This window comes from Oncorhynchus mykiss, chromosome 24, assembly GCF_057628025.1.
Source record: "Oncorhynchus mykiss isolate SJ-2025 chromosome 24, ASM5762802v1, whole genome shotgun sequence".
Classification (NCBI taxonomy): Eukaryota; Metazoa; Chordata; class Actinopteri; order Salmoniformes; family Salmonidae; genus Oncorhynchus; species Oncorhynchus mykiss.
Window position 1 is genome coordinate 4,172,017 of NC_143045.1, and position 27,102 is coordinate 4,199,118.

At 42.7% G+C, this 27,102-nt stretch overlaps 2 protein-coding genes and 3 non-coding genes across 5 annotated transcripts; all 5 read right to left on the bottom strand.

Annotated features, from left to right (window-relative positions):
* Window positions 1-1,389: 1,389 nt before the first annotated feature.
* On the bottom strand, window positions 1,390-3,478 carry LOC110503509 (large ribosomal subunit protein bL28m). The gene is given in 8 exon segments (XM_036962003.2): window positions 1,390-1,706; window positions 1,861-1,947; window positions 2,157-2,256; window positions 2,258-2,277; window positions 2,413-2,547; window positions 2,664-2,734; window positions 2,737-2,981; window positions 3,339-3,478. Coding segments are annotated over 7 exon segments (765 nt in total). The 5' UTR covers window positions 2,951-2,981; window positions 3,339-3,478; the 3' UTR covers window positions 1,390-1,568.
* Window positions 3,479-3,918: 440 nt separating this feature from the next.
* Window positions 3,919-4,005, bottom strand: trnastop-uca (transfer RNA opal suppressor (anticodon UCA)). Its single transcript has one exon. It is a non-coding gene; the product is annotated as a tRNA-Sec (tRNA).
* A 556-nt stretch (window positions 4,006-4,561) lies between these two features.
* Window positions 4,562-4,648, bottom strand: trnastop-uca (transfer RNA opal suppressor (anticodon UCA)). The gene has a single exon. It is a non-coding gene; the product is annotated as a tRNA-Sec (tRNA).
* Window positions 4,649-14,670: 10,022 nt separating this feature from the next.
* Window positions 14,671-14,757, bottom strand: trnastop-uca (transfer RNA opal suppressor (anticodon UCA)). The gene has a single exon. It is a non-coding gene; the product is annotated as a tRNA-Sec (tRNA).
* Window positions 14,758-18,172: 3,415 nt separating this feature from the next.
* LOC110503508 (proton-coupled zinc antiporter SLC30A1) lies at window positions 18,173-23,163 on the bottom strand. Its single transcript, XM_021581850.3, has 5 exons — window positions 22,877-23,163; window positions 21,602-22,216; window positions 21,108-21,461; window positions 19,174-19,630; window positions 18,173-19,068 (listed from the first exon to the last, which is right to left on the bottom strand). The coding sequence occupies exons 2-5, from the start codon at window positions 22,209-22,211 to the stop codon at window positions 18,756-18,758; spliced, it is 1,734 nt and encodes a 577-aa protein (XP_021437525.3). The 5' UTR covers window positions 22,212-22,216; window positions 22,877-23,163; the 3' UTR covers window positions 18,173-18,755.
* Between the last annotated feature and the right edge of the window lie 3,939 nt (window positions 23,164-27,102).

Here is a 27,102-nt window from a genome sequence, read left to right on the forward strand (position 1 = left end):
TATATTAAACAGGGCTATTGGTCTATTTACTTCAGAGCATTCTTGGCTATTGAATGAGCGATGGATAAATGGTAGCCTAATATTTGGGTCGTTCTACCAATTTAGTGTCTTTTGAGAAGTGTGACTTGGTTAAAAACAAACTTGATTTGAGCTCATTTTAACATTGTCTTAAAGAGTATATGTTCAACTTCAAGTGGTTATATATAAAAAATAACAATAGTAAGTTCCAAATAAAGTGACAGGGTTGACGATTTCTTCTTAAAATCAGCCATAAATTCCCTTGTGACAGGGGGAATGGAAGCTTGTGCGCAACAGGGGGTGCAACAGGGGGTGCAAGCTTCACAAAAATGTTGGATGCTCAACCCATTCAGTTTTCCAGCACAAAATGGCCAAAAAGGGTAGAACCAACTCACCTGCTTTTACACTATGATTTGACTATTAGATATTTATTTTGGAAAAAATACTTTAAAAAGGAATTGTTTCATCATACTAAAAAAATGATAATCTTCAGAAATTAATGTCAAAGAAACAAAATAAGTAAGGCTTTACAAGGATGGAGAAACTTGGGAGACATTTCGGGATTGACATGTCAAAATGCTGAATTTTGTCACTTTAGCAAGCCTTTTTATGTAAAAATTTGATTTATTGACTTCTCCATGTGGTCTTTACTAAAAGGGCATTAGTTTTATAAAAATTAAATATTGGTGCACAATTTCCACTTAAAATATCACAGGGCACTGTTTTCGTGGAATAACCTATTTGTTGTGTAGCAGGAATAAACCAGTCATGACAGAAATGGAGAGACATGTCCTGCAAATGATGATGATTTAGGCCTAAGCTATATAATAAAAGCAAAATAAATATGAGGATTCATGCTGCTATCTGATCTTATTCACCAATGTTATCATTAGGCCTACATTAAAATGTTTTTAGTAGCCTACCATTACTATAATACCCATGCATCAAACACCCCCAAAATAACAACATTTGCTTGCAATACAATTGTTCAACCACTAGAAGTTGTGCATACGCATGGGGAAATGGGATGCCTAGCCAGTTGCACAACTGAATGCATTCAAATAAATGAGTTTTTCACATATGGTCTGAGCTGTATGTGCGATACGCACACTTTCCCATAAACATCAAAATTGAGAAATACCAACCTTTGTGGAAAAACGGGCACACGCAAGGTTTAGAGTATTTTTTTGTGTGCACGCACCTTTGATAAATGAGGCCCATGGCTGTCTTCTATCGTTCTTAAAATGATACTGAAAAAGTGGTAGTCACTCCCATCTAGAGGATAAACATGAGTATGACAGTCTAGATTAGGAATCAAGAGCCCAGTACCGTACAACTAACCACAACAATAACTAAGAATCAGCCAATAAAAACAGATTAAAAATGAATATTTTATTCCTTAGACAAATGATATAGCACTGAATGGGTAATATTTACAAGGTAACAACCCAGATGAATCAGCCCAAATCAGCTGCTGAAAAATAGAACCTGAATAAATAAGTGTCTTTCAATGGGACCAAGTGACCACCAAGTGTCCCCAAGTGTCACCATCAACAGGAAGTGACCTCAGCGCTCCTCGAAAAAATGGCCCTTACTTTTTCCTCCACCAGCTGTTGTTCAGAGAGCTTCTGGATGGCCAGCTCCTTCACCGGGTTCTCCACACAGCTCTTGAACAAAGGCTCCGGCTCCTGGGCAACAAAACAATAGAGTCCCGTTAGAGAGATTATGGGCACGAGCAGATACAATCTAAAAATCAGTCAATATCACCCGTGCATTTTTACCCTGGCAGGGTGATTACTGTGGGACACCATATGTCCCATGTGACTGAAACGATGCAGTTACCTTGTGCTCCAGTTGTCTCTGTTCCTCCACGGCCTCATCCACACTCAGGCCAACCCACTCAGCCTCCTCTGCGGGGATCTCAAACTCCTGTAGAGGGCAATGGAAGAAGGGCGAGGACAGAATGCGAGGGAGAGAGATGAGGGAGACCTCATTACGTCATCTATAAACTTTGTGCAGCACTTTCACTGACTTTATGAATGGTTGTTGCGTCATCTCCTATAGCAACTTGGTGAAAGCTCAAGACAAAAGTGTGTTGGAATTTCAAACCGTCATGGTCCAAAACATAACGAACCGACCTTGTGCTTGGTGTAGATCCTCTCCCTCTTGACAGGGTCCTTTGGGTCGAGCTTGGTGTCTTTAAAGGCCAGCCTCAGGAGCATGGCCCGCCTCAGGTCCATTCAGGTCCTCCTTTGGTGTCTGGAGGAGAATCAAGCGAGTCATTGGATGATGAAACCCACGCTGTGCCATCTTCTCAAAACACGGCACGTTGAACAATTGACATGTATCCACACACTATAGCTAAAGACGGCAACATGCAGACTCCTCTCTCACCCTCAGGATGTAATAGTCAATGAGGTCAAGGATGTGAGCCGTGACGGTGATGGTGAGCTTGTGGTTGAGGAGCTCACTGTACAGCTCTCTGGTGAACAGCTGGGGCTTCCAGACTCTTTCCAGCCTGGTGGAGAGCTGAAGAGATAGACAATGTTAGGATACATGCTCAGATATAGAATAAAGTGTGCCTGTGAATACGCGGAACACAACAAATGCTCATGATATTCATTAATGCCCTTCATATCACTCACTTTGTCATTGTTTGCATATCTGAAGCCTGATATCCATCCTTCACCTCCCCATAGGCCGTCCTGGGACTCAGGGGGTAGTAAATGGGGATGGGGATGTCTTGGACCCGCTTCTTGTGCCCTGTTTTGGGGTTGGCCCTGTATTTGACTCCCAGGGCCTTCCAGTGGACCGGGGTGGCCTGCGTAGTCTAATCCAGAGAGCAGAGGTAGTGTTTGGGGAGGAAGGCATAGATCCCCTGCTTCAGTTTAAGGGCTTCCCAGATCTTTGAGGGGTACTTGTGGAGAGGCATGGTCACTGGGTTGGTATTGACGCATGCCTAGCTGGGAAAACAAACATATAATTGGACCAAGAGTAGTCTTGTTTGCAATTCCTTTACTTATTTGTTCAATTAAATCTCTTTACATTTAATTGTGCTTTTGCTAAACTCATTGTTAGACAACAGCAAGGTAAGGTGAAATAGCTATTTAAATAGGAATATGGAAGAGTCGGTGTAGCTCACTAACGTTAGCTAGATGTTGCTGCTGGGTTGTCTGGAGGTCAACAGCGAGCAATGCCGCACGTTCGGTTTCACTAAACTAGCTACAGTAGCTGGATAGGACAGCTACGAAGCTATTTATAATATAATTTCTAATTTGTTGCCAAATACTAGTCTCTACTTAGTTCAAACGGCAACTTACCTTTGAATTGGATAAACGACCAACTACACCATCAGATGCCGTTTATATCTCTCCACGTTACAAAAACAAGAACATGCAACATTTCCGCCTACTCCAACAAGGTTAAGAAAAAAGACCGCGAAGCGTTGATTGGTTTATCGGGTTTGGCAGTCATTCTGTGCTTCCGGTCTTGTTCGTTGAAGGATGCATAAAATTTGCGCCGCGCTGCACCATATTTTGTACTGTTTTGAGTGACGCAATAATCATTTTATAAAAGACTGTAATCCAGAGCAATTTATAGTAGCAATTAGCCTTAAATGCCCTGTTCAATGACACATTGACAGATGTTTCACCTTGTCGGAGATTTGAACCACCGGGACTTCGGCAACTGACACAACGCTTTAACCGCTAAACTACCTCTCATCATCAATACCCAAATAAATGTATCAGACAGCGTGACTCTGTTGAAATACAACTAATTATAAAACAACATATATATCTTCAGGAACACACTTACATTGTTGTAGCTTTGCTGCGTAGTATATAAATCAGCGAATGTGTTAGTGATCAAAGTCCATGTATTTTGAGCGTTTATAAATTACGCCCGAAAGGTGGAATTGAACCACTCTGCCGCTAAGCAGCTACAGGTTTGAAGCCTGCACCCCGGACCACCGAGGCTCATCCGGGCATTTGAATGAGAGTTCGCAGTGCCTATATATACCTGATGGTGTACATAAGTGTTTCAGTGTCGGTGACAAAATGTTGTGGTAAAAGCAGCTGTAATATTTAGTATAAGGAATGTACGTTTTCCTACAATGAAAGTCGCAAGCATTTTAGTGACTGTATAATGAAAGAAACACAGAAATTAAACGAAGTATGTTGTTAAAGGGAGGGCTTTTCGAAATAATGCAAAAATGCTAAGATTTGATTGGCTGGTTGACAACAAAAGGGGTGGAGTTTTTATAGTGTGTATCCAGGGTATATCCAGGGTCAACGTGGGGGGAATGTGTGCACTCATCGCTTAAAATGTGGTAGGACGTCCTACAACATCGCACAATAAAATTCAGTAGGACCTGTCAATGTGAAGATGTCATTGTTAGGTCCCGGGGCCATCCACAATTTGTGACTCTGTATTTACCTCCAGGAACACAATTGCGTTTGTTTTGCTGCGTAGTATATATCAGCGAATTCGTAAGAAAATCATTGGTGATCAAAGTCCATTACATTTGAATGTTGATAAATTACGCCCGAAAGGTGGAATTGAACCACTCTGCCGCTAAGCAGCTACAAGTTTGAAGCCTGCACCCCGGACCACCGAGGCTCATCCGGGCATTTGTTGAAGAGTTCTCACTGCTTATTTATACCTAACCGTATACATAAGTGTTTCAGTACCGGTGACAAAATGTTGTGGTAAAAGCAGCCGTACCATTTAGTATAAGGAATGTACATTTTCCTACAGTGAAAATCGCAGGCATTTTAGTGACTGTATAAGGAAAGAAACACAGAAATAAAGTATGTCGTTAAGGGAGGGTGCAAAATTGCTTAGATTTGATTGGCTGGTTGATAACAAAATGGTGGAGTTTTTATAGTGTGTATCCAGGGTCACCATCAAATAATGGCTGGTCCCTGGCTCTGACCCCATTCTCAGAGTGTGTCTAAGGCACAGGAGACTGCTGAGAACAGTACAGCTCATAATAATGTATGCAACGGAGTACATGGAATGTTATCAAATACATGGAAACCATGTGTTTGATTTATTTGATACCATTCCCCTGATTCCGCTTCAGCTGTTACCACGAGCCCGCCCTCCCCAATTAAGGTGTCACCAACCTCCTGTGGTTTCAGGGGGAGTGGGATATCCCAAAAAAATAATTTCCAATCCACACATGCACTTTTACATGTGTGAAATAGGACAAATGTAAGCACCCACCTAATTATCTTATCTTATTATCTCTGTAGTGAGGTGTCTTAGGCAAAATACTGTATTTTTGGGCCTATTTACTCTATATGGTTGGCAGGACACTGAGGGTATAATTGCCCATTATAAAGAGAAATTATGACAAAATGCATTACAGTCGGCAATGTATTTGTGGGTTCATTCATTTCAAGCATGTTTTGTGCACAAAGGAAGCAGAATTTCTTAAATTGTTTTATTCCAGCACTTTTGGTGAAGATAGACACACGACTGTAAAAAAGAAATCCAAATGATATTTCAGGATCATGTATACATATTCATATATACTGAGACCTAGATTCCCAAACTGTTTTGCACCACAACCCCATTTAGATATCTAAAAATTATTGCTCACCCAACCATGTGAAAAAAATTATACAGCATAATTAACAACCAATGTTTACTTTTTTATTGGGGGCAATGATAGTCAATTGAAAAACATTCTAACCGTATTTCTGATTGCCTTCTCAACTCACCATCACATACTTTTAATGTGGGACTATGACAGTCAATTGCAATCTAGTCTGACATAATGTCTCTTATCTCACCAATGAGATGGGTGTGCTTGATGCATGTAGCTTTGGGGCATCTTATGCCGCATTCAAAACAACTAGGAACTGGGAACTTGGAAATCTCCTACTTCCGACTTCAGTGAGTTCAAAATAACTGGGAGCTTGGAAAACAAATTAGCTCTCGGGCTTCTTTCTACAGCTCCGACTTTCCGGCAGGAAGATCACCGACGTCAGGATTCAACCTAGTTCCCAGTTGTTTTGAATCCTGCATTAAAGTCAGGGGGCGTGGTCGACATCGCACACCTCATCTCTGCTGTCACATCGAACCTGGATCGATATTTGGTTTTAATGCAGATGAGAGTAGTGAATCCAGCTTCACACAGATATGAGCTTGTGAAGAGTACCATGAGTTTTACGGTTCTTTCAAGAGAGCTGCGAACTCGGACAAATACGTCAGTGATCTTCCGGTCGGAAAGTCGGAGCTCTAGAAAGAGTTGGCATTCTGAGTTGGATGACTGTTCAAATGGATTTTTCCATGTCGGAGCTAGTGTTGAACGCACTGAAGTCAGAAGTTGGAGATTTCAGAGTTCTCAGTTCCGAGTTCCAAGTTGCTTCGAAGCGGTATTAGTTCTCAGAGGGAGACGGCAGGAACCAAAACTTCTCCATCTTCTCCATGTGTCATTCTGACACATGACAGCTCTATCAACTGTTCAATTTCACTTACCGGCAAGTCAACTGAGCCAGGATCACAGTCAAATGGATTGGGAAGTAGGTCCCAAATATGGAAAGCGAAAATGATCAAATCGTCTTACCTGGAACACGTCTTAGCAATTGTAATTATAATTTTATCATTATCAAGTGTCAAATGTCCTTTTCTTTACATGTGTTTTTTTCACTTGTCCAGTGTGTGTTTACAGGTGATTTGAATACTTGATAATTCTATTTTTTCACTCGCTTTTTTCAAGTGTCAAATGTCATTTTTTGTACACATGATTTTCTTCACCTTTCCATACCCATCTGTGCAACAGCCCACTATTCGATCCCATGGAATCTGTTTTCGTCAATATAGCCACACAGCACACAGAACATACCCTGTGCCATTTCATGCTTGATGTTAAGATAATGGGCATAATTGCCAACCCAAAGATGACGCTGGTGGGGCACCTATCTAAGATATATTAACAGGTGCATTATGAGTGTCTGATGAGGATGTCGTGACCTGTAACACGAAATACCTGAGTAAAGGATTATGCTTGCATTTTACCAAACTCTTTGCCGTGAGTTATTCACATACACAAAATAACAATAATCGTGAGACAGAACAATATGTCCCTGTGAATAGCATCCTCCAACATGCATAGCGTGTACGTGCACCTCGGCTCTCACAGCTAACATCCATTTGGACAGCATAAGCCTGGTAGATTGCTAGCAATGGCATCAGCTATTTGTTTAATTAACAGTGTTATCTGACAAAGGTATTGATGTGAGTCTCTGTGCCTCTCATAGCCGCGGGAAGTAGTGTGGGTGTAAAAAAGACCGTCCTGCTCCTCTCCTCTCGACCTAACTTCCCCTCACAGTCCCTTCAGCTTCCCTTAAGTCCTGTTAGTTTTGCTGCTCAGCCTACCTAAGTTATCCCCCACCCATTATAGCCCTGCCATTACCAACCAATCAGAGCGGTTGGAAATGTGCATCTGGACACTGCACCCGCCCACTCAGTTCTGAGTGTTATTGCCATCCAAAGGGAGAAGTCACATGCTTCTGAGAACCTTTTATTGTCGACAGTAACCTGAATGTCTGAATGTTGTGCGTGTATCTAAATTCCCACAACAATAAGATTCCAAGTAATTCGGATGACCAAAATCATATGAACATCTTCAAAGGAAACTATGTGGTGGTGACTATCAAGAGCACAGTGATGGGCCTCAACATCATGTTCTAACCAGACAGCACGATAGAGGACAGAACCAAACCAAACAGTTATAAGTATACTGCGGACGTCAAGTACAGCCCAGACGTTCAGGCCTCTCCAGTCACAGCCAGGTGAGACCTGCCGGTCCTAAGCCTTTAGCCCCACCTGCAAGAACCGTGCTATTTCCGGTCCGAGGGTTCTGCAACCTCCAGACCCTGCCTCAGGGGACCTGCCAGAAGTCACCCCTGATGTTTCCCCTGACCTAGTTGTCCATTTCCCATCCTTCCTGGTAGGGTCAGAGCTCCCTTCCTTCCCGGTAGGGTTACAACTCCCTCCCTTCCCAGTAGGGTTTAAAAGCTCTGTTCTTTGTATCTATAGAGACAGTTATTTTCCCCAATAGTCATTTCCTATTGTCGTTTAGAATGCCTAATACTATTTTTTATTTTTTTTAAAAAAAAATTCACCTTTATTTAGGCAAGTTGAGAACAACTTCTCATTTACAACTGCGGCCTGGCCAAGATAAAGCAAAGCAGTTCGACACACATAACAACACAGAGTTAGTTACACATGGAGTAAAACAAACATACAGTCAATAATACAGTAGAAAAATAAGTCTATATACAATGTGAGCAAATGAGGTGAGATAAGGGAGGTAAGGCAATAAATAGGCCATGGTGGCGAAGTAAATACAATATAGCAATTAAAACACTGGAATGGTAGATTTGACAGTAGATTAGTGTGCAAAGTAGAAATACTGGGGTGCAAAGGAGCTAAATAAATAAATACAGTAGGGGAAGAGGTAGTTGTTTGGGCTATTTATAGATGGGCTATGTACAGGTGCAGTGATCTGTGAGCTGCTCTGACAGCTGGTGCTTAAAGCTAGTGAGCGAGATAAGTGTTTCCAGTTTCAGAGATTTTTGTAGTTCATTCCAGTCATTGGCAGCAGAGAACTGGAAGGAGAGGCGGCCAATTAGGAATTGGGGGTTTGGGGGTGACAAGTGAGATATACCTGCTGGAACGTGTGCTACAGGTGGGTGCAGCTATGGTGACCAGTGAGCTGAGATAAGGCGGGACTTTACCAAGCAGGGTCTTGTAGATGACATGGAGCCAGTGGGTTTGGGGAAGAGTGTGAAGCGAGGGCCAGCCACAAGAGCGTACAGGTCACAGTGGTGGGTAGTATATGGGGCTTTGGTGACAAAACGGATGGCACTGTGATAGACTGCATCCAATTTATTGAGTATGGTATTGGAGGCTATTTTGTAAATGACATCGCCAAAGTCGAGGATCGGTAGGATGGTCAGTTTTACAAGGGTATGTTTGGCAGCATGAATGAAGGATACTTTGTTGCAAAATAGGGAGCCAATTCCAGATTTAACATTGGATTGGAGATGTTTGATGTGAGTCTGGAAGGAGAGTTTACAGTCTAACCAGACACCTAGGTATTTGTAGTTGTCCACATATTCTAAGTCAGAACCGTCCAGAGTAGTGATGCTGGACGGGCGGGCAGGTGCAGGCAGTGATCGGTTGAAGAGCATGCATTTAGCTTTACTTGTATTTAAGAGCAGTTGGAGGCCACGGAAGGAGAGTTGTATGACATTGAAGCTCGTATGGAGGGTTGTTAACACAGTGTCCAAAGAAGGGCCAGAAGTATACAGAATGGTGTCGTCTGCGTAGAGGTGGATCAGAGACTCACCAGCAGCAAGAGCGACATCATTGATGTATACAGAGAAGAGAGTCGGACCAAGAATTGAACCCTGTGGCACCCTCATAGAGACTGCCAGAGGCCCGGACAACAGGCCCTCCGATTTGACACACTGAACTCTATCAGAGAAGTAGTTGGTGAACCAGGCGAGGCAATCATTTGAGAAACCAAGGCTATCGAGTCTGCCGCTGAGGATGTGGTGATTGACAAAGTCGAAAGCCTTGGCCAGGTCAATGAATACGGCTGCACAGTATTGTTTCTTATCGATGGCGGTTAAGATATCGTTTAGGACCTTGAGCATGGCTGAGGTGCACCCATGACCAGCTCTGAAACCAGATTGCATAGCAGAGAAGGTATGGTGGGATTCAAAATGGTCGGTGATCTGTTTGTTGACTTGGCTTTCGAAGACCTTAGATAGGCAGGGTAGGATAGATATAGGTCTGTAGCAGTTTGGGTCAAGAGTGTCCGCCCCCTTTGAAGAGGGGGATGACCGCAGCTGCTTTCCAATCTTTGGGAATCTCAGACGACACAAAAGAGAGGTTGAACAGGCTAGTAATAGGGGTGGCAACAATTTCGGCGGACAATTTTAGAATTAAAGGGTCCAGATTGTCTTGCCCGGCTGAGTTGTGGGGGTCCAGCTTTTGCAGCTCTTTCAGAACAACAGCTGACTGGATTTGGGAGAAGGAAAAATGGGGAAGGCTTGGGCGAGTTGCTGTGGGGGGTGGAGTGCTGTTGTCCGGGGTAGGGGTGGCCAGGTGGAAAGCATGGCCAGCCGTAGAAACATGCTTATTGAAATTCTCAATTATAGTGGATTTATCGGTGGTGACAAGTTGGTTAGGATGATATCTATGAGGGTGCCCGTGTTTACGGCTTTGGGGTTGTACCTGGTAGGTTCATTAATAATTTATGTGAGATTGAGGGCATCAAGCTTAGATTGTAGGATGGCTGGGGTGTTAAGCATGTCAGTTTAGGTCACCTAGCAGCACGAGCTCTGAAGATAGATGGGGGGAAATCAGTTCACATATGGTATCAAGAGCACAGCTGGGGGCAGAGGGTGGTCTATAGCAGAGGTGGATTTTTAAAAGTAGAAGTTCAAATTGTTTGGGTACAGACCTGGATAGTAGGACAGAACTCTGCAGTCTATCTCTGCAGTAGATTGCAACACCGCCCCCTTTGGCCGTTCTATCTTGTTTGAAAATGTTGTAGTTAGGGATGGAGATTTCAGAGTTATTGGTGGTCTTACTAAGCCAGGATTCAGACATGGCTAAGACATCCGGGTTGGCAGAGTGTGCTAAAGCAGTGAATAAAACAAACTTAGGGAGGAGGCTTCTAATGTTAACATGCATGAAACCAAGGCTTTTACGTTTACAGAAGTCATCAAAAGAGAGCGCCTGGGGAATAGGAGTGGAGCTAGGCACTGCAGGGCCTGGATTCACCTCTACATTGCCAGAGGAACAGAGGAGGAGTAGGATAAGGGTACGGCTAAAAGCCATGAGAATTGGACATCTAGTACGTCCGGAACGGAGAGTAAAAGGAGCAGGTTTCTGGGGGCGATAAAATAGATTCAAGGTATAGTGTACAGACAAAGGTATGGCAGGATGTGAATACAGTGGAGGTGAACCTAGGCTTTGAGTGATGATGAAAATAAACTATATTCACAAGTATGTGATAAAATTTCACAACTCTTAATAAAGAACTCAAAACAGATCTTCAAAAAGGCTGTTTATTTTCCAAAAACGTAATCACAATCTCAAGTACAACACACAAATTCACACAGTAACCTTTTCACCAAACCTAATCATTTTAATCTAGAAATACCTTTCATATAAAATAATTGCTCACAATACTTTTCATATGATTTTCTTCTCATTTGCTTAATTACATTTGACCATCATTTAATCCAACTGTGCTTAATGGATTTTGAGAACTACAGATATAAAATGTGTTTAAAGTATAAACATCTAAATGACATGTACAGTGCCTTGCGAAAGTATTCGGCCCCCTTGAACTTTGCGACCTTTTGCCACATTTCAGGCTTCAAACATACAGATATAAAACTGTATTTTTTGTGAAGAATCAACAACAAGTGGGACACAATCATGAAGTGGAACAACATTTATTGGATATTTCAAACTTTTTTAACAAATCAAAAACTGAAAAATTGGGCGTGCAAAATTATTCAGCCCCCTTAAGTTAATACTTTGTAGCGCCACCTTTTGCTGCGATTACAGCTGTAAGTCGCTTGAGGTATGTCTCTATCAGTTTTGCACATCGAGAGACTGACATTTTTTCCCATTCCTCCTTGCAAAACAGCTCGAGCTCTGTGAGGTTGGATGGAGAGCATTTGTGAACAGCAGTTTTCAGTTCTTTCCACAGATTATCGATTGGATTCAGGTCTGGACTTTGACTTGGCCATTCTAACACCTGGATATGTTTATTTTTGAACCATTCCATTGTAGATTTTGCTTTATGTTTTGGATCATTGTCTTGTTGGAAGACAAATCTCCGTCCCAGTCTCAGGTCTTTTGCAGACTCAGGTTTTCTTGGCTCCATCCATCTTCCCATCAATTTTAACCATCTTCCCTGTCCCTGCTGAAGAAAAGCAGGCCCAAACCATGATGCTGCCACCACCATGTTTGACAGTGGGGATGGTGTGTTCAGCTGTGTTGCTTTTACGCCAAACATAACGTTTTGCATTGTTGCCAAAAAGTTCAATTTTGGTTTCATCTGACCAGAGCACCTTCTTCCACATGTTTGGTGTGTCTCCCAGGTGGCTTGTGGCAAACTTAAAACGACACTTTTTATGGATATCTTTAAGAAATGGCTTTCTTCTTGCCACTCTTCCATAAAGGCCAGATTTGTGCAATATACGACTGATTGTTGTCCTATGGACAGAGTCTCCCACCTCAGCTGTAGATCTCTGCAGTTCATCCAGAGTGATCATGGGCCTCTTGGCTGCATCTCTGATCAGTCTTCTCCTTGTATGAGCTGAAAGTTTAGAGGGACGGCCAGGTCTTGGTAGATTTGCAGTGGTCTGATACTCCTTCCATTTCAATATTATCGCTTGCACAGTGCTCCTTGGGATGTTTAAAGCTTGGGAAATATTTTTGTATCCAAATCCAGCTTTAAACTTCTTCACAACAGTATCTCGGACCTGCCTGGTGTGTTCCTTGTTCTTCATGATGCTCTCTGCGCTTTTAACGGACCTCTGAGACTATCACAGTGCAGGTGCATTTATACGGAGACTTGATTACACACAGGTGGATTGTATTTATCATCATTAGTCATTTAGGTCAACATTGGATCATTCAGAGATCCTCACTGAACTTCTGGAGAGAGTTTGCTGCACTGAAAGTAAAGGGGCTGAATAATTTTGCACGCCCAATTTTTCAGTTTTTGATTTGTTAAAAAAGTTTGAAATATCCAATAAATGTCGTTCCACTTCATGATTGTGTCCCACTTGTTGTTGATTCTTCACAAAAAAATACAGTTTTATATCTTTATGTTTGAAGCCTGAAATGTGGCAAAAGGTCACAAAGTTCAAGGGGGCCGAATACTTTCGCAAGGCACTGTATGATACATGATAACCATGCATAATGACTACTTGTTATTGCTAATTGATTTCAATACGGAGCAGGATAGACAGCAAGGGAGAGGAAGAAATCAAATAGCTTGTGGACAAGGGGTCCGTCAAAGAGGTGGGCATGGGCCCCATCAAAGAGGTCAAAGAGGTGGGCATGGGCCCCATCAAATAGGTCAAAGAGGTGGGCATGGGCCCCGTCAAAGAGGTCAAAGAGGTGGGCATGGGCTCCATCAAAGAGGTCAAAGAGGTGGGCATGGGTCCCGTCAAAGAGGTCAAAGTGGTGGGCATGGGCCCCAACAAAGAGGTCAAAGAGGTGGGCATGGGCCCTGTCAAAGAGGTCAAAGAGGTGGGCATGGGCCCATCAAAGAGGTCAAAGAGGTGGGAATGAGCCACATCAAAGAAGTCAAAGAGGTGGACATGGGCCCCGTCAAAGAGGTGGGCATGGGCCCCATCAAAGAGGTCAAAGAGGTGGGAATGAGCCCCATCAAAGAGGTCAAAGAGGTGGGCACGGGCCCCATCAAAGATGTTGACATCAGAGGGAGGGAGGCAGACGGCAGGGAACTGTTGTGTCTAATGAAGTCTGGGCCGTTGTTGTTGACCATGTGGTAAACACCGGCCTTACCATTGCAGAGGCTGCCAGATAAATTCACCCCAATCTGAGAAGATCAACTGCCAATTCGATCACAAGAACATTTCGCCAAGAAAACCCGTCTGCAGGATATGCACTATACTTTTTTTGGGGGGTATTTTATTAGGATCCCCATTAGCTGTTGCAAAAGCAGCAGCTACTCTTCCTGGGGTCCACACAAAACATGAAACATTACACAGAATGACATAATAAAGAACATCAATAGACAAGAAAAAGCTCAAGGACAGAACTATATACTTTTTTTTAAAAGGCACTCATAGCCTACATATCAATACTTTACTATTACATTTACAGTAAATTACATTCTAACACATGTAAATTCGCAAAACATGTATTCTGACAGTATGATCTATTGACCCTGTTTTACCCTCAGAATTGACAGAAGACCACATGGTGGTGGCCGTGTGCTGACCGACCAGCAGTAGTGGGCAGTGGTGGAAACGGTGAAAGCCAGGAATGACATGCGGCTGTCGGAAATGACGCTGGCCCATTGAGGAGAACGTTGACACGCCCACCTCTTTGACCTCTTTTGAAGAGGCACCAGGTATCTACGAAACACATTTTTTCTGGTGCATTTTGAGAGAAACAACGACCGGGTGGAACAACTGGGGTGAGTATGTTCAGGTACATCACTATATAGTTTTGATGCACATGCTATGCAACTTACTTCACAATATCATATTGGAACTGTACTATAAAAATAACTAACCAAAATATATTTTTAGAGAGTGATGGTGCTGGTTCAACCTGGTCAAAACTGTGGGCAGAAGCTCACTGTCCAAGTGCCTGGACAACGTGGGGGGAAAGTGTGCACTTATCTCTTAAAATGTGGTAAGAAGAAACGTAATTCTGTTCTTGGAGGTAAATATAAGTAACAAATTGTGGATGGGCCGCATAATCCACAATTTATTACTTATATTTACCTCCAAGAACAGAATTACGTTTATTTCGCTGCGTAGTATATATATATATATACCAGCGAATATATATCGTACGAACATTGTTGGTGATCAAAGTCCATTACACTTCAATGTTGATAAATTACGCCCGAAAGGTGGAATTGAACCACTCTGCCGCTAAGCAGCTACAGGTTTGAAGCCTGCACCCCGGACCACCGAGGGTCATCCGGGCATTTGAATGAGAGTTCGCAGTGCCTATATATACCTGATGGTGTACATAAGTGTTTCAGTGACGGTGACAAAATGTTGTGGTAAAAGCAGCTGTAATATTTAGTATAAGGAATGTACGTTTTTCTACAATGAAAATCTCAAGCATTTTACTGACTGTATAATGAAAGAAACACAGAAATTAAACGAAGTTTCTTGTTAAGGGAGGGCTTTTCGAAAGAATGCAAAATTGATAAGATTTGATTGGCTGGTTGATAACAAAAGGGGTGGAGTGTTTATATTGCGCATCCAGGGTCACCATCAAATAATGGCTGGTCCCTGGCTCTGACCCCATTCTCCGAGTGTGTCTAAGGCACAGGAGGCTGCTGTGTTCATAATGTACAGTTCATAATAATGTATGGAACGGAGTAAATGGAATGTTATCAAATACATGGAAACCATCTCATAGGCCAACAGGCAACCTTCCAAGTGCCTGCACAATGTGGGGGAAAACATTTCTGTGTGCGCTGCTATCTCTTAAGATGGTTTGGTGTGCCACCCTCCTTCCATGGATGAGGCATGCGACAACATCAACGCAGACCAATGTCAAGCTTGGATTCACCATGGCAAAAGGTTTTTCTCAAGGTGCATGAACAATGAGGACATTCACTGTGATGTGGATGAGAATTTATGGCCAAATGCTCAAGACAGGCTTGATGCAAATTAATTTGTGCTAAATTATTATTATTTTTTAAATTCATTAATTAATTTTACATTTAATTTCTTACATTTGATTACAGATAGTATACTTATTTTGTAGAGGATGTCTTCATTGATCACACCTTTGATTACACATTGGATATATACAGTACTTTATTATGGAAATGATAGATTTTCTGTCAATTTTGTTGGGTAATATAAGTGTATTGCCTAATGTGAAAACTGTACTGTGATTTACAGTACTGTACCATATTACTTTCAGCACTTCTAAGGGTGATTTGAAACACATATCTTACATTTGCTAGTGGATTAACTGGTAGTTAAAGCGACTACATTGAAAATATATCATTATGTTGTGTTTTGGAGACTTCTTAGGGTTAGCCCCCTTTATTTCAAATTTCGCCTAAAATGACATATCCAAATCTAACTGCCTGTAGCTCAGGCCCTGAAGCAAGGATATGCATATTCTTGGTACCATTTGAAAGGAAACACTTTGAAGTTTGTGGAAATGTGAATTAAATGTAGGAGAATATAACACAATAGATCACCATCTTTGAAATACAACAGAAAGGTCCCACATCGAGCCAGCACTCTGGTTGTAATTCCGTGTATGAGCAAAGTTGAAGTATGAGCCAACTACATGACATTCAGTGCAAAGTCACCCAGGTACATTTGGGCAAATTGTGAAGGAGACATTCACATTACATTTCTTTGCAAGAATATCATCAAATCTGTTTACTTGGACTTTGATTTAGCTTTTCCAGTATTAGTAGCCATATTATAAGTTCAACATTTGCAAAACACCCAGTTTTCATAACTTTATAACTCTCCACATTCTTATGATTTTTGTCCAAAAGGAAAAGGCTTGCTGTCGCACAAGGTTAGCAGCTACATTTTGCGACAGATACGGCCGCATCATCGGCGTGCCATGAAGGCGTCGCTCTCTGACCAAATTTAGTGTCCTATAGGATATACTACACCCCTAATAATATAGTGGAGTCTGGTTACGTTCTAGGATCTCTGAGGAATAAATATGAACGTCGTTTGACTGGTTGAAACAACGTTTAGGGTTAGATTTTCAGATTCCTTTCTTTGCAAATTGTAGTACAAAATCGACCGTGCATGCTATATGGACCTTTTTAGAATATGAAAAAGGATTTTATCTAACAAAACAACACCTAATGTTATCTCTGGGACCCTTTGGATGATAAATCAGAGCAAGATTTCAGAATTTAAGTACACATTTCACCTTCAGAGGTGAATTTATCAAACCTATTGCGGTGAAAAAAGTGTTTTGTTGTTGGGAGCTCTCCTCAAACAATAGCATGGCATTATTTCGCAGTAATAGGTACTGTAAATTGGATAGTGCAGTTATATTAACAATAATTTAAGCTTTCAGCCGATATAAGACACATATGTACCGACATTTGTTGTTTCTCTAAAAGTATGTGCGTATATGTATTTGTCTGCTCTGCTCAAGTGTTAAACTTCAAGAACATTGATAAGAGGGAGTAGACCTACTTAAACATTGGGAGCATTAATAACTATGTTAGTGACATTTGTGTTGTTTACGGTGAAAATTCTGTTGTAGATAATGTTGTGTTTTCGTCCCTTACAATCAAAGCATAGTGTGCCTGTACCTCAATGCACTGCCTTTTAATTAAATGTAAAAATCTTTATTTAGCAATTAACTCCATTAATTACTGTGATTGTTTGACAGCCCTAAATATTTTACACATTCAATGTGCACAAAAAGTGAATGATTAGACATACAACTTTGTCATTAATGTGCAATAATGGCAGTGAAAATACACTACCGTTCAAAAGTTTGGGGTCACTTAGAAATGTCCTTGTTTTTGAAAGAAAAGCACATTTTTTGTCCATTAAAATAACATCAAGTGGATTAGAAATACAGTGTAGACATTGTTAATGTTAGTACCCGCAAAACACCAGTCTCAACATCCACAGTGAAGAGGCGACTCCGGGATGTTGGCCTTGTAGGCAGAGTTCCTCTGTCCAGTGTCCGTGTTCTTTTGCCCATCTTAATCTTTTCTTTTTATTGGCCAGTCTGAGATACGGCTTTTTCTTTGCAATGCTGCCTAGAAGGCCAGCATCCCGAAGTCACCTCTTCAGTCTTGACGTTGTGACTGGTGTTTTGCAGGGACTTGCAGGGACTGGTGTTTTGCAGGGACTTAATGAAGCTGCCAGTTGAGGACTTGTGAGGTGTCTGTTTCTCAAACTAGAGACTAATGTACTCGTCCTCTTGCTCAGTTGTGCACTGGGGCCTCCCACTCCTCTTTCGATTCTGGTTAGTTTCTTGGAAATTTCCCGCATGGAATAGCCTTCATTTCTCAGAACAAGAATAGACTGACGAGTTTCAGAAGAAAATTATTTGTTTCTGGCCATTTTGAGCCTGTAATCGAACCCACAAATGCTGATGCTCCAGATACTCAACTAGTCTAAAGGACAGTTTTATTGCTTCTTTAAGCAGAACAACAGTTTTCAGCTGTGCTAACATAATTGCAAAAGGGTTTTCTAATGATCAATTAGCCTTTTAAAATTATAAACTTGGATTAGCTAACACAACGTGCCATTGGAACACAGGAGTGATGGTTGCTGATAATGGGCCTCTGTACGCCTATGTAGAAAATCCATAGAAAAATCAGCCATTTCCAGCTACAATAGTCATTTACAACATTAACAATGTCAACTGCATTTCTGATCAAATTGATGTTATTTTAATGGACAATTGTAGGCTTTTCTTTCAAAAACAAGGACATTTCTAAGTGACCCCAAACTTTTGAACGGTAGTGTATGTTGAAATGGCATTATTGAATAAACACTTAATTAGGTGAGTGACTTGGCTTACAATCTACTGTATCTTTGGTATGGCACCGTGTTAATACAATTAAATACAATCCCAACATAATAATGTAGTACATACATACAGTAGATACAGTACACATACAGGCCCTTTCTGAATACCCATAGGAATGCTGTTTATTATCCCACCCCATCCCAAAATACACACACGCATGATGACTACTGGGATTTCTACTCTTTACCTGAGCCTAATTCTTACATTAGGCTATCTAGCTCTCTAAAAGTACCTCAATGACATGGGGACAGAAGTCTTTAAGAATATTCTGACAATAATAATGTATTCTATTCAATCCCCAAGCTGAATCTTAATTGCCAAAAGTGGTTTGCTCCACTTCAGGCCTCTCACATCAGTTTCATATGAAGGAAAGGATGCAAGGAGCACACTCTACATTACTGAGATACATCCTAGAGGTCCTTCCCTCAAAGAAAGGTGTTCTCGATGATCAGCACGTGAGGCTCCTGCTCAGTTTCCCCAGCAGGGGGTGCCAGTGGCTCTGCAGGCCCTTCCTCCAGAGGAGCACAGCACATCTTCCCAGCACACCCCTTCCCACAGGCCAGGCTGCAGGCGAGGTGTGAGGGCATCTCCCTATGGATGATGGCGGGGTTGGTGCCGTTGTTATCCAGGTTGCCGTTGGCTGTGGGAGTAGAGAGGAGGAACTCTGGTTGTACGGTGCAGCAGCTCACACCTACACTCTGCAGCACCTTGGTGACCCCCGACAACAAATCACCACACCTGTGGGAATAGATGCATATTGAGTTAACTATATTTACTGTCCAGCCAAAACCATTTCCCCATCAGCAACATGCATTGTATTGTACTATAAAAACAGACACAAACCTGTGAATCTGGAACCCAGCGTGGCAGTGGACATGTACAGACGCCACCAGGCAGCTCTCTGTCAGCTGCCACACGTGGAGGTCGTGCACCGCCTGCACCCCTGGCACACTGGCGATCCGCCGGCCCAGATCAGACACACACACCTGGGGCGGGACGGCCTGGAGCAGCAGCCAACCGTAGCGGCACACCTGGGGCAGAGTGGTGGCCAGCAGCACCCCCACAGCCACCATGGAGAAGCCAGGGTCCAGGTAGACGAAGGGGCCACAGGCCCCAGAGCCATGCATGCAGTCTGGGCCCAGTAGTAGCAAGGTAAGTCCGTTGGTGAGTGCCAGGATGGAGCCTAGCAGTGCCTGAGTGAGGGCGATGAGGGATGGGAGACAGGAGGGAAGTTGGACCCTGAGGCTTGTAGGGCTTTCTGACTTTAGGGCTGAGGCTGTGGTGGGGTCTGTCTGATTTTCTGAGGAGGAGACAGGATAAAAAGAGGGTAAGGCAGGAAGAACTGAACAAATCTGAAATAATGTAATAATTAGTCTGTCTGCCACCCATGAAATGGCTTAACTTGATTAGTATAAACATTGAAAAACACCTGTTTCACTTAGAGATTCTCCGGTACTTTTGGTTACTTTTTACCCAGTAGTTCTGAAAGTAGTGTTAACGAGACAAAAGTGGTCCCGGAAAATGTGCAGATAAGTGCACCATGTCATTATTCTCTCCGTCGTGCTGCTGTGTGTGTGCATCTTGCTAGCCGTCACTCATATAGCAAGGGGCTGAAGCTCATTGGTTGAAATCGAATTGCTGGGGGGCTGGCCCAGATGGGGGGAAATGGCACAGCACAGGTTCCAGAAAAACAGTTGCTTCCAAACTAGTGATTTTGTGCCTAATTGAGGTAAATAAATTTGAGCATAGATTATGCATTTATGAAGTACACATTGACACTTCCAGCCCACTACAAAAAAAAGTAGTTGCCAAAGTTCTGGAGCATGTCTTTAAAGTCAAAGGGTTTGACAGCAATGCTGCATAAAATTCAAGTCTGTTCGGAACAGGTCTTTGATGTCCCAATACCTTGGCATCTGGCCTATGAACTGATATATAAAACAACAATTGACAAATCAATTAGCTCATTTCAATTTAAACTATTATATAAAATACTTGCTATAAAAAGAATGCTCAATATGTAGGCCATTGAACAGTCTGACCGGGGCAGCCATGAGGAAACAGAATAAATAGGGCATCTTTTCTAGTGCTGTCCATCGTTGGAGCACTTCTGTGATGGTTATGTCATAATATCCGGGTTCAGATGGACCTGCAAGATATTGTTGGGGGATCTGAAAAATCATGATCAGTCAATGGGAAATATGATTATAGTCTTGGGTAATGTATTTATTTTATAGGGAAATATCGGTAAACATTTTAAAAATAGGGAGGTTCAAGACCCTCGTAAAGACATCACAGTAAAATGGGGAGATGCTATTTCCTTTTGCAATACAAAATGGTATTTTGCTGGGAAAGATGGGTTAATCTGTGGACATCGGAGGGTTGGAGTTCAAATCAGAATGAATGGTGGATTGGCTGTTGAGTGAAAATCCAGCATTTGCAGAAAAAGGAAATTAGGGATATACAGGTATGCACAATTATTTAACTACATGTACTGTACATGAGTGAAAATAGCTGTATGTCGCAGTACAAGTATTGTTGTCTGATAGTTTACTCCAATCAGGGGATGGGGTGTAGCCTTCCCCACCCCCATAAAATAAGTGGATAGTCTTTGACCATGTCTCGACTCCCTAGTCCTCCTTTTGATTTGTTGTTTAAATTCCAGACTAGGACAGATAAGACCACAAAATGCAACATGGTCCCCAAGCATAGAAATTACTCATCTACCAAATAGTAAAATGTACTGCCAAGGTCAAAGACAGGAAGATACCATTCCTCACCTCTGTGTCCCTTGCAGGCCCTGTACTTAGACACTTCAGAGTGGAGGTCCTTTGGATGACAGACACTGGCCACTGGATGTGGGAAGCTGCTTGGTGTCTCTGAAGTTCTGCAGTCTGCAGGGAGTGTGTGTGCTCCGTGGCAGTGGTCTGAAAGGGGACCCTGAGGGGCCACGATATGGAGTGGGGATGTCTGGGATGGGTGCAGAGTATCACTGTCAGGGTTCAGGACACTGGAGGTCCCAGGGTTACAGAGTACAAGTGTTCCATCTTGGAAGGCACCATCTAGAGATGTAGGGGGGTTACTGATGTAATTCTCTCCCCCCACTGCATTGCTGTCTTTGGTCTGGACCTTGACTGTGGTGTGTTGGAAAGAATGGAAAAACAAACAGATGCTCATTGCTTATATTCTACTGAACCTACTATAATAATGCAGAACTTGTACACAATTCCCTCCCACACAGACATTAATATTAAAAGCAAAGAATGCACTGTGCCTTTTCCATTCACACCAAGGACAGAGCTCTCCTCCCCCTCCCAGGCAGCTCTAGTCTTGGTCCCAAGCCAGCTGCCCCAGCTGAGCGCCAGCACCAGGAGGTTGTAGAGTAGGCTGACAGCCCCCATCACCGTGGCCAAAAGAGGGCGCTGTATAGGGTGGGGCTGCAGGGTGTGGCTGAGGATCTCTAGAGAGACAGAGACACACAAGGCAGCCAGCAGAAGAGCTGAGATCAGAGCCCCCAGGGGCTGGACCCTCGCCCCACTGTAGGACAGGCCACACAGGGAGGCCACAGGGGTGAGGGGTCTGGGGAACACACCGGAGGTGGCTGGGGAATATGGGGGAGTTTTGACAGGTGACTGAGTGGGGGTGGAGGTGTTGGGGGTGGAGAGAGGGGAGGCAGGTGGGGGTTTTGGGGAACCTCTGCCCAGGGTGGGTTGAGGAAGAGCCATGTGCATGAGGATGAAAAGGGTGTGGAAGACATCCACCATGGTGATGAGGGAGTTACAGAGGCGGCTGACAACGATCTCGCACAGTAGGAGCAGGAAGGTCAGGACCAGCATGCATCTGTGTAGGGAACTGTCATGGGGGAGCCCCAACCTGCTCGCCATCTCACCTGCCCGAGGATACAGGCACACGAAAAAGTCAAATGTCATGCTCGATATTGGTGGAGCAGCCCATCAGATGCAAGTTAATGTAAAAATGACATAAAGGTCTGTAAAAGCCAGGACTTCCTATCAATGACCACTGCTGCAAAGGTTATTTGGTTACCCAAAGTACAATATACACTCCAATTCTCCTATGGGGACAACCCTTTTAGGTTCTAGATAGCACCTTTTTTTCTAAGACTGCACTGATAGAAACAAACAAACCAGGCACCTTCTTTAACCTTTAGTATTAGCCTGTCTGCCCAGTGCCATAAATGGACAAATTTGATTTGAAATGTATCAAAGGAGCTTTAGCATGTCTCTTGTTCAGTGGAATGTGTTACCTTGCAATGGTCCCAACCAAACTCACTAATACTCCAGCCTAGCTGATCCTAAAAAGTTACATAGGAATTCATGTTTCACAGCATGAATAACCTGCTTGGCACGCGTGCACACACACACACACACACTACCATATGAATTTACCAATATGTCAATATGCTCCAAATTCAGAGCACTTAAATGTAGGCTAGTCTGACAGATGAAAAAAAACTCCCTGGCAAATGGTTTGCCACTATCACTTTTTAATGGTAGGAGTTAATAATATTATTGTTTTAGAGTTTCTTTACCTTTGATGAACGGTAGATCACAAGCGTCAAATAATCACCCGGTAAATGGCGGTGAGATAATACATGCACATTTGCGCGCCGAATTAAGACATTTCTTCACGTGTTCTGTGCTCTGTTATTCTCCCTCTCTCTCTCTCTCTCTCTCTCTCTCGTTCTCTTTCTCTCCCACGCCCACCAAACTCCCAGGTTATAATCGCTGTCATGTGAGGTGATTCGCTCTCATCATCCTCCTCATTTATCCGCTGTCCCATTCCCTTGTGGGGGTCAAGAGGAAAGCCCACCCATTTAACCCTTTTACTGACCACACTTCAGGAAAAGATGATGCCGAGTGAAAATAATTTAAACCTGAGCAAAGATGATACTATGCTGAACAACAATATAAACGCAACATGCAAAAACGTGAACGATTTTATTCAGTTACAGTTCCTACAAGGAAATCAAGTCAATTTAAATAAAATGATTAGGGCCTAATCTATGGATTTCCCATGACTGGTCAGGGGCGCAGCCACCCACAAAAGGGCTTTATTACAGACAGAAATACTCTTCAGTTTCATGAGCTGTCCAGGTGGCTGGTCTCTGGCAACAGACCCGGGGGACATTTCTGTAGTCAGCATACCAATTGCAGCATTGTGTTGTGTGACAAAACTGCACATTTGAGTGGCCTTTTGTTGTTCCCAGCACAAGGTGCTCCTGTGTAATGATGTTTAATCAGCTTCTTGATATGCAAAACCTGTCAAGTGGATTGACTGTCTTGGCAAAGGAGAAATGCTCACTAACGGGGATGTGAACAAATTTGTACACAAAATTTGAGACATAAGCTTTTTGTGTGTATGGAAAGTTTCTGGGCTCTTTTATTTCAGCTCATGAAACATGGGACCAACACTTTACATGTTGTGCTTCATATTTTTGTTCAGTATATGCACATAGTATCAATAAGAATAAATATAACATTTAAAAAAACTGAAATATCAAATGACATAAGTATTCAGACCCTTTACTCAGTACTTTGTTGTAGCACTTTTGGCAGTGATTACAGCCTCAAGTCTTCTTGGATATGACGCTACATGCTTGGCACACCTGTATTTGGGGAGTTTCTCCCATTCTTCTCTGCAGATCCTTCTCAAGATCTGTCAGGTTGGAAGGGGAGCATCGCTGCAAAGCTATTTTCAAGTCTCTCCAGAGATGTTCGGTCAGGTTCAAGTCCAAGCTCTGGTTGGGTCACTCAAGGACATTCAGACTTGTCCCGAAGCCACTCCTGCGTTGTCTTGGCTGTGTGCTTAGAGTCGTTGTCCTGTTGGAAGGTGAACCTTCACCCCAGTCTGAGGTCCGGAGCGCTCTGGAGCATCAAGGCTCTCTTTGTACTTTTCTCCATTCATCTTTCCCTCGATCCTGACTAGTCTCCCTGCCGCTGAAAAACATCCCCACAGCATGATGCTGCTGTTGGGTGGTCCTTTGCATGGGGTGATGTAAGTTTCCTTCAACAATCAGTCTTCCAGATAGATGACACAGACACAGGAACGTTGGTATAAAACTTTCAAATAAAATGCAGTCGCAGACAGATTCACATACAGAATACCTCCGTAGTCTACAGTAAAGATCTGTGTGGCGAAACAACCCTCCTTATACTAGTTGGTGCGGACAACCTACCGCCAATCATATTGTTGCATTGGATTAGATACAAAGTATCTACGAAGAGAAAAACATGTCTAGACTGTGGTTTCTCACTCTGCTATCTCGGCATTGAGGCTGCGTGACTATCAGCAGGTGCAGACCATTCGCAGTCCGAGAACTAAAGCAGTAGATCTCCATTTACCCAGTACTTTTTCATCATTGCACATTGCAAGCATACAAAGGTTATCACATATATACAATAATCATGGCACCAATTGCTCAGTTTGGCTGGGCAGACCAGCTCTAGGAAGAGTCTTGGTAGTTCCTATTTAAGAATGAGGGAAGCCACTGTGCTCTTCATTGAGGCAGACATTTTTTGGTACCCTTCCCAAGATCTGTGCCTCAACACAATCCTGTCTCGGAGCTCTGTTGACAATTCCTTCGACCTCATGGCTTGGTTTTTGCTCTGACATGCACCATCAACTGTGGGACCTTATATAGACAGGGGTGTGTGTTTCCAAATAATGTCCAACCAATTGAATTTACCACAGGTGGACTGCAAACAAGTTGTAGAAACATCTCAAGGATGATCAATGTAAACAGGATGCCGAGTTCAATTTCAAGTCACATTTCATAGCAAAGGGTCTGAATACTTATATAAAGCACGTTTATTATTGGAATAATTTGCAAAAAATTCTGAACACCTGTTTTCACTTTATCATTAAGGGGTATTGTGTGTTTTTATTTAATCCATTTTAGAATAAAACTAACGTTACAAAATGTGGAAAAAGTCAAGGGGTCTGAATACTTTCCAAAGGCACTCTGTTAGATTACGGTGCCAGAGCCCCATCTCTGACAGCTCCCTGCCTAAGTGCAGAAGCTTGGTGCAGTCCAGTGGACAGTGAGCCAACAGGCTAGATGAGGGTTGACACCATGGAAAAGTCCCTTTTCTCTCTTATACCAACACGCCTGCACATTCCTCAGGCCCTGCTAAGCCCAAGGAAAGGCCTGGCAAGGAAACATTTGATCACTTGCCACTGTCCTTTGAAAAAAAAACACTCCTTTAAAAAAGGTTAAATAGCTGGTTCCTACAGATTTTGTGACCCTTTGATGAAAAAGAGGATAAAAGGTACGAGTGACATCAGGCAGAGAAGCAGATAATTAGTAACGCTTCTCCTCATATACATTCCCAGGTTACAGCTGCTCTTTCAGCATCACAGGCACACGCTCTCCAGCGGTTGGTTGATTATGCAACTCGCATAATATTACAAGACATAACATCAACATCTAATGTGGAGTATTTGTTCATCTATCAGCCTACACAATATATTACCCCACATAGAATCAACAGGTGCTGGGAAGGCTACGGGACATCTGTGGATGTGCATAATTTCCCTCTTATGAGCATCAGATGTTGAAAAGACATCTTGTGCTCACTGGGCATGTCATCACCGTTATGACAGTGATTGTTTGGGTATGTTGTCCGGATGCCAAAGGGAATCACTAGCCAGAACGGACACACAAGACAATGAGCCTGGTCTGTCCACTGACTCCCAAATAGTTTAATAGCTAACACTGCTGACCCGTAACTTTCCGAGACATCCACATTGGTTCATTAACTAGACACCAGATTGTTGACCTGTTAATGTTGATGGGACATCTTCTGTGTCCCACCTCCGGTTTCACTCAGTCTGCTGGAACAGAAAACTACAGCAGAGTGTCAACCACAACACTAGTGCTCAACACGGTTGACACCGTGCAGGTTTGCCCATTGGGTTTTCTGTCGTACAAATGCTACACAATTTTTCACCAAGACACCTGTGGAAAATACAGTAAATAACAAATCAAATGTAATTTGTAAAGCACTTTTCATGACAGAAACTCTAACAAGGGAAAATAAATATAGATGCAATAAAAACAGTGGGCAAGCAATCTAGGTTTTGAGAAAGTCTGTAAAAGTGGGGTTTAAAGCCCCCCGTGGACAGAGCAGGTCTCAGATGGTCAGGGAGAGCATTCTATAGGTGAGGGGCAAGGGAGCATGAAGGCTTTGTCCCCCATAGTTTGGAGACGTGCATATGAACCTAGCTGTAAAGAAGAGTCAGGCAAGGTAACAAACATGAAACCAAGAGACACGGGAAATGAGGAAATCCTTAATTTCAACCAACATTATACACAAATCCCATAAAAACTTTTAACACAAATAAAGAAAAACAAGTGACACTTCTAAACTATCTACGAAGGTGAAGAGCACATTATGAGACGTAGGTGAAGCTACAATACACCACAGGTCACAATGTTGCACAGCCATTGTTTATATGATTCACCTCAACAGCCTGCCTGTGCGCTAAAGACAACACCAATGTATTTCAGGTGAGGTGTACTGGGAGCTGAAACCCACTGCATTACTTATAGGTTCACTGAAATGAAAGGTAAAATGGGGAAGCTGAGAAAAGCAGACTTAGAACTGAAGGTCGCGTTTTAATTAGATTTCAGTGTTGCTTTCATTGTGGATTTAAGCCAATTCATGGGTGGCAGTTTGGGCTGGGGAAAAGTAGAACAAAGGAAATACTTGCATAGATACACTAGGAAAAGGGAAAAAAAACATGAAAGAAAAA